General features: G+C 49.3%; 1 protein-coding gene across 3 annotated transcripts in view; it reads left to right on the top strand.

Moving 5' to 3' along the window:
• Positions 1–902: 902 nt before the first annotated feature.
• Positions 903–7,828, top strand: part of LOC111660112 (protein shisa-6-like) — a 61,114-nt gene continuing 54,188 nt past the window's right edge. For all 3 annotated transcript variants that reach the window (XM_023413243.2, XM_023413245.2, XM_023413238.2), the window contains exons 1-3: positions 903–998; positions 1,346–2,236; positions 3,701–3,861. In XM_023413243.2, coding sequence (XP_023269011.1) covers positions 1,707–2,236; positions 3,701–3,861 — 691 coding nt within the window. In that variant the 5' untranslated portion in view covers positions 903–998; positions 1,346–1,706. The remainder of the gene's footprint in view (positions 999–1,345; positions 2,237–3,700; positions 3,862–7,828) is intronic.

The raw sequence follows: 7,828 nt of genomic DNA, 5'->3' as shown, positions 1-7,828 counted from the left end.
TCTGATCTTTGCTGGGGCTCCTTTGGCCCACATCATTACAGCCTCCCGCCTCCTGCCAGAAACACTCCCCAGAAACAATGTGCTGTATTCTCATCACGTCGCATGTGTTCCCAACCGAGGCGGTTAACTGCGATTTAAGGTCCTGCTCTCACCCTGCAGCTCCCGCACCTCTCTGTAGCTGCTGATGTCAAGACACCTTCCCTATAGTTTGTGATGGGTGCAAATGTGGTGTGCAACACAGCTGAGAGAGCGGCGTGTGCGGGTCTGCATTGTAACCCAGCTCTGGTTGAAGGTGTGTTAATTAGTGAAGATCTTTATTTGGAGAGCTCTCTGTAAACACACTGGTGAGCATGGGTGTAGGTGAGCAGCAGAACGGGGACTGTGCTCTGCAGCTTTGGTTCATTTCAGTGCAGCAGCGTTGAAACGCACTTCACCGGTAATTTATCCCTATCAGTTCTCCATAATCCCCCAGGTGCCATGGCTTGGCTTCAGGCCAAAATGAACGACTTTATCTGAAATAATGAGCGTGTTAACTGAGAGAGCCACAGCCAATTACTGTTTCATCCTGAAAACGATGCTTGTTTACAGGCATGTAGCTGCAAAATGATAACAGCCAGCTGCACAGAAGGTCGAGGAACTGTGAATGCAAATAAACACGCAGGTCTGTCCAGCCATTTAATTTAGGAGTGTTAATGCCAATAACCAGACTGGCTTTCTTTCCTTCTTGCTTGGAGGAGGAGGGAGGCGAGATGGGTGAGGGAGGGAGGGGAGGAGGGAGGGGGGATTTACCGATACTTGGCTGAGTTCTGACGCCAGCACTGAAGTGATGTAAGGGACAGAGGGAGGGAGAGAGCCGAGAAGGAGGAGAGAAGAAGTACAGAGAGGAGAGAGGGAGAGCGGAGAGGAGAGGAGAGAGAGAGAGGGGCTCGGAGCTCTGATATTCTGCTCACTTTCGGAAACCCAGACAGAGCAACTCCCCAGCGGGTATCCTGACAGAGGTAGGCGGCTCTCACACTCCCACTCTTTCAATATATGAAGAGAAAATAAAAATGCATTAAAGCTCGTTTCAGTTTTGACGTGGAGACTCTGACAGAGGCGGTCGTGTCTCCTCAGTGAGCGGAGCGCGGCGGCAGGCTGGAGGGTGAAATGCTTTAACATGAGGAGAACATGTCCGTTCAGACCATTTTTGTGATGTGTGTGTTTCCAAGTTGAATATCTCGTGCAAACCGCAACAATGACCCAGTGTTAATGAGTGAAATGTGTCGCGTACGAGCGTGTTAATTAATAACGCCTGTGACGTGAGGGTAATACCTAATGAGCCCGTTCGGCTTCTTTGTTTCTGCAGCCGAACTTTGACGATAGCGCAGGACTGACGGAGGCTCCGGGATTCAGCACCTCGGACAGCGACGCGCCCGCTCAGCCGGGGGGAGAGCGCACGGAGCCCGGGCGACCATCCGCTCCCTTCCCCGTCAGGATATGCTGCTCTCCCGCCACCGCTCCCCGCTGGGTCGCAATGGACTTTAGTTTGTCTGTTGCATAATAAGAGCAGAGAAATGTCCTTGACAACCGTCTGCACACCGCTGAATTCAGCATGACGGCTGCGCAGGAGACCGAGCTCGATGGCGAAACTTCCACCTGACTGAACCTGCGTCCAGAGTTGAAGCGTCTTTGCCAGAACACAAGCTCGTAGAGTTCTTCGCACTACCATGGGGATAAGGCACCTTCTGCTGCTGCTCATATACCTGGACCCGCTGAGCGTGCTGAGCGCCGCGACGGGCGGCAAAAAACCCAAGCAGGCGTCCAGGAAGGCTCCCAAAGCCACCGCGGTCCCCACGGTCGTCCCGCCGCAGAAGACCCCGCAGCCGGCGCCCGCCAGCACGCACGACACCTGCCTGGGCTACTACGACGTGAGCGGGCAGTATGACAAGATGTTCGAGTGCAACAACACGGACCACCGGTACTGCTGCGGGACGTGCTACCTGCGCTTCTGCTGCGAGTACAAGAAGGACCGGCTGGATCAGAAAGCCTGCAAGAACTACCACACGCCGGTGTGGGTGCAGACGGCCGCCCCGTCCCCCATCCCGACCGGGGAAACGTACGATCCGAGCATGGATCAGACCAACACGGCGGTCTACATCACCTGTGGGATCATAGCCTTCATCATAGTGCTGGGGGTGTCGGTCAAAGTTGCCTATGACAAAGCCACGGAGCCGCCGCAGGAGATGAACATACACAGGTGAGTGATGGAGACTTTGATACCTGTGAGTCCAGCTGTACTCTGCTCACTGTGTTCTCATCACGGCACCATCACATGCACAGGCTGATGTAGACAGAGGTCAAAGATCAGGATTAACCAGGCCTACAGTCATGTTCAATGCAGGTTGCATGTTCTGTCTCTGTATCAGATACAACGAGGTGAAAACGAGGATGTCAGTGTGTTTGAATTCATCGACAGATCGCTCTCTGAAGGAAGCTCAGATCAGATTCTGTTAAACTGGCAGCAGATGTTAAATCCCAAAGAATGAAATGGAAATGAAATGATGACGGAGGAGTAGAAAGAGATGTGTACTACAGTGACTGTGGATGGTGTTCGTGGAGCCAGAGTGTGTACATCTGTTGTGTGTGGGAGTGAGCAGGACTGATGCCCCGCGTTCAGACTGGATGTTTCTTCTTTATATTCAAGATTTTTTTTTTTAATTCTTTCTTATATTAAGCTGAAATTTAAAAAAAAAGAAATGTCGTCTCTAATGTTTGAAGCTCAGATATTTGGCTCATGATGGAGGATCAGGAAGCCATGCTGTCAAACATCATGCTTCACAACCTCACCCCGTCCATCTCCACCCTTCTCCTGCTGTGTTGAGGTGGGGGTTTGACGGGAGCTGGCTCCTGTTCCCTCCAGGGGCCACAGTCTGAGCCTCATCATACATGAGTGGACCACATGTCGTAGACTGCGAACACATCAGTGAACAAATGCTGACACACATTATTTCCTTAAGATTGAATAGTTTTTTTTATTGGATGCATTATTCAACACTTGAGCAATCTTAAGACGGTGAATAATGGATAGTGTTAACGTTGGGACTGTATCAAGGTCATGTGACACGCATGCACCGCTGCACATTCAATAAGGAACAGGGAGAGGAGGGGCGAGGCTAAAATATTAATTTAAAAGCAAAGGTTATGCTGGTGATACATTTGTCATACAAAAGCTTTGAGCTGCTGCGGCGCTGCAGAAGTAATTTGATTTCCTTTTTCTAAAGCTCTGCCAGAAAAAGCAAACAAACACTTTTTGAACTTTCTTTCATCGTGATTGCTTCTCCCTCGCTTCAGCCCCCCCCACCCCACCCCCAACCCCCAGGGGGCTCCATCCTTCCATATGCACCTGGTGCGATCTGAAAAACATTCAAATTCAACCCAATTAGACGAGAGACTCGCACATCCAGCGTTGTCTCTGCTGCAAATGAACATTCGTCATGTTCCCAGCCGTACAGAAGAGGAGGAAACAGAGCAGTCCTGAATTACCCATAATAGCACAACACTGTCTAAACAATTAGCAGCCGCTCGGCGTGCAGGAAGCACACGCACCATCACTTTGTTTTTCCTCCAGTTCAGCTGCGCTCACAGAGAAACACTGAGCAAGAAGAAGAAAAAAGCACCTCTCTGGTTCAGTATTAACAGTTGTTCTTTGTTTTGTTTGCAGGGCCCTTGCAGACATCCTGAGGCAGCAGGGGCCCATCCCTATATCGCAATATGACTGTGAGAATTTCGCAGCGATGAACGGCTCACCCAAAGACAACACACCAGTCAGAACCTCATCCAAGAACCACTACACCCCTGTTCACACCTCCAAATCCAACCACGGTAAGAGCCCTCCTCCCTCTCTCCACCGAGCACTCACAGCTCCCGAAGCCTCACAAGCATCTACGAGTTTATGTGTCACGACTGTCGGTCGAATATAGCTCAGAGGCAGATTTCAGCAGTTTAACCCTTAGCCTACATCCATCTCAGCGCGTCTGTGTGATGCATCTGTGATACACTTTCATTATTTCTGTGTAAACTTCTGCATTCCCCTCCAAAGAGCACCCACTGCGTTCGCTCTTTCAGCGGCGTAATCTCCGATGTTAACATCCAGTAATCATCCGATTTGAGCGAGAGAGCGCGGGGAGGAGAGCAGCAGAGAAAAAGAGGGGCCTGCTAGTGGAGATAATTACAGGCTGGCAAGGTAGCACAGCCCCGCAGCCTCTGACAGGCTGGAAGTGATGACCTCTCCGTCAGTCACCGGGCGAATCAGACGCAGCACATGCACACGGTGCGATTTAACCCCGCAATCCAGAGAACAGACAGGGAGCGTAAATTGGTAACACGACTTTAAAAAAAGAGAAAAAGAAAAGCCGTGCAGGAACAACAAGGAGTCTGGAGGACGTCAGTCAGCACCGGCGGCTTCTCAGGCAAAGCAGGTGTTATCAGATTGAGAGAGAGAGAGGCAAAGTCACTTGGGGGAGAGGAACACAGATGGAAAATAATGAGATATTAAAAACACAAAGTAGTCGCTGAGATGGAAAGAAAAGCTGAAAGACGTGTCGACTCAGTGAGCAGGGTATTAAGACCAGGAAATTCACCAAGGTGGAAAACTGAAGGTTTTCATTCTGCAGACGTTAATGCACCAAAATGACGCGGCGTGTGTTGTTAGCCGTCGCTAACACCGCACTAAAATAATCATGATCATCCTCACCCTCGACCAACCAACCAACCTCCACCCAGATGTTCTCGCTGCCAAGGAGCAACATCGTGCCACATTGTGAAAATCCAGCGTTCCCAGCGACGGTCGCAGATCAACCAATCAGAGCGGCAGAACGTGTGACGCGGCGCAGAGCGAAAGAAAACTATAAACAGAAGACTTTACCTGCTTTTAGAGAAAACATAACGTCCAGTTCGTTCAATACTGTCGTGATAACGGATTCGACAGACCTGTTCACATCAGTAGCGGCCATCTTGGTTGCTAACGAACACGCTGCAGCGGCGCTTCTTTTAGATTTCAATCCAATTTATTTGTATCGATCATGACGAACATTATCTCGAGACACTTTACAAGGTAAGGTCAAGAACCGACAATGTGATGGAGCAAAACCACTTGGTGACAGTGGGGAGGAAAAACAGGAGGAAACCTCCGACAGAGGCTCAGGGCGGCCGTCCGCCTCCATGACTTGGGTTGAGAGATTATTGGACGTGATTTGGGCCGACCGGTTTCTGGACGGATAGAGATACGTCTGACGGGGCAAGACCATGAGAGCGAACAACCATGAGCTCACTGATTGGTCGGGTTTCCAGGCTAAAAACTCAAATTGAAGTCAAACTGAATGATGAACGTTTCCTCCCCTCGGCTGCTTCTCCTCAGATAGTTAAACCTTTTAAACAGGAAACGCATCATCGTCACAAAGCTGAAAACTTCATCTGCTGGTTTGTGATTGTGTGCGACTCTTAAAAGAGACGGCGTCACATGTTCCGTTCTCTGCCTTTTCATAAGAAACACAAAGGATCAGAAACACAATATACGCCGTTCCTTACACTTTGTGAAATTCATATTATCCTAAATCTTGAATCTGGATCATTCGACTGTGTACGGACCAGGAACGTGCTGCATGTTGACACTAGTGAAACCTATCCAACTATTTCTGAAACCTGATTGGTGGATGTGGTCTCCCTCAGTCTCACTGCACTCAAACCAATCAACCCAATCAGGTTCCTTAGTTATAGGTTCCCTTTAGAATAGTCAGCACTCAGTGAAGCATCTGCATCACTGAGCTCACAGCTTACAGATGTTTCTGAAAATAAAATATGTTTCTAATCTATTGATTATGCTTCTATAGATTACTACACCTTCACCTCCTCACTCCATTCATCGGAAACATCTGAATATCTATAAATGGGCGGGATCTTTGAAGGGTTAACGCTGACTCTTATTAACCTCTGCTGGAACATGCAACACGTCATGTCGGCCAAACATCACAGGAAGTGATACCTGTCGTTCTTACAGGGGATTTGAGAGTTGCATCCTCGTCTCTGATTAATAAAGGCGCATACCTTTATTCGTGTTCACACATCCTTCAAATACTCGCTGGGAACATTGAGCCGCTGCATCAGTCCATGTCTAACGGTCACTGTGCGGCCATCATGCAGGGGGCGGGGCTGATGTGCGACCTTGCATGCGTTTATAATCAGTAAAGGTCGGGCATCACTTCATCTGTCTGTCCGTCGCTCTGCTGGACTGCGGCTATTTTGCCTGTTTGCACACAATGGCTGCAAAGAGAGAGAACACAACTTGCGCCTGCTCAGTCTCGGTCTCGGTCTCGGTCCCGGTCCCCCGCCCTTCATCAGGGACCACAGCAGTCCTGATGGGGTTGGACATGAAAGGCAGTGACAGCCCGGGCGAAAGCGTGGTTAATGTGTGCATATAAATTGGGAGCTCTGCGACGCTGTGGAGAGGGAGCCCACTCGCTCTCACAGAAAATGCATATTCATGTGCGCCTAAATGGGCATTTGGCACAGAGCAGGGAGGCAGGGCTCCTCGGCTGGAGTCGCTGCTGCTGCTGCTGCTCTTCACTTCCAGAGGTTTTTTCTTTTTTTGAGACACTTTTAAATCAGGTGGAGAGACCTCATAAAGCGAGTGGCTAAAGGACACTATCAACTCACGTCAAGAGCGGGAATAACATCCATTTCTCCTTTGATCCTCGGCCCCGTCGCTCTCGGCAGTAATCACTTCCTCTCCTCTGAGCTTTGTTTAGGCTCCGTTCTAATAACACATGCTGATTTTTTTTTCTTTCACATTGCACGCCTTGTGTGCTGACATGTTACCCACAGTGCATTGCAACACCAGCCTGCATTTTACAGCAACATATTCCTTTAAAGACGAAGGAAAAAAAAAAACGGGGCCTAAAGCAGAAACAGTACAGACAGCGTAATATGAGACCAGCAAGAGCTGCTATTTTTATTCACATCCACTCTGCATTGTTGTGGGGCTCAGATCCTCTTTTAGGTTGGGGTGTAAACACAGAGCACCCCACAGCCACAACAGGCAGCAGACCATGAGGGGGAGGGGGGGGGTACTTTAACAGGAGTTCGCTGTTGGCTAAAGTAAACAATAACTGCTTCTCTGAGTAATACAGTTCAGCCCTCAGCTTTCCTCAGATGAAGATGATTTATTTACTACAGGCTAAGATTTGCCTGAAAAGTGTTGCTTGGTTTCCTCCCTGACATTTCCTTAATGCACAGAATGATGAAACATAGTTTTCAGGTGGTGCAGAGGGCAGCTGCGTTTTCCCTCCGACGCCGTTCACTCAACAGAAACCAAAGGAAAAAACAATTACTCCCGTAAAGACACAAAGAACGGGCAAATTGGATTATGAGTTATGGAGGCTGCGTTTCCTGCACCAGAGGAATCAGAGTGAGAAGGACGACGTCAGGGAAGCGCGCTCGTGTGGAAGCTGGAAAGCCTTCAGCCTCTGTACAGTGAGAGTCTGAGATCCCACGCAGCTCTCCAGGGATCCGAGCGCTCAGTTATGAGTCGGTGGCAGATCAGCAGCCGCCCGAGCTGAAAGGTCAGCTGCTGCGGACAATTAGAGGTTGTGATGATAGAATAACATTTCCAGGTATTTAGCAGCTTTGACATGACCTTCAGATATTTTTAAACGTGTGCGTGTGTGTGTGTGTGTGTGTGTGTGTGTGTTCTCCCTCCAACAACAGGTCGTGCCTAAATAACACAACATTGATTTAATTACTCTAATTATTGGCCAAATATTCACCGAGCCCTCCCGCGATGACCACACAAACC

The sequence above is a fragment of the Seriola lalandi genome, unplaced genomic scaffold, assembly GCF_002814215.2.
Source record: "Seriola lalandi dorsalis isolate HSWRI2012SDOR001 ecotype SW California unplaced genomic scaffold, Sedor1 jcf7180002054506, whole genome shotgun sequence".
Taxonomy (NCBI): domain Eukaryota; kingdom Metazoa; phylum Chordata; class Actinopteri; order Carangiformes; family Carangidae; genus Seriola; species Seriola lalandi.
The sequence above is the reverse complement of the archived record's forward strand: the minus strand, read 5'-3'. Positions and strand labels throughout refer to the sequence as shown.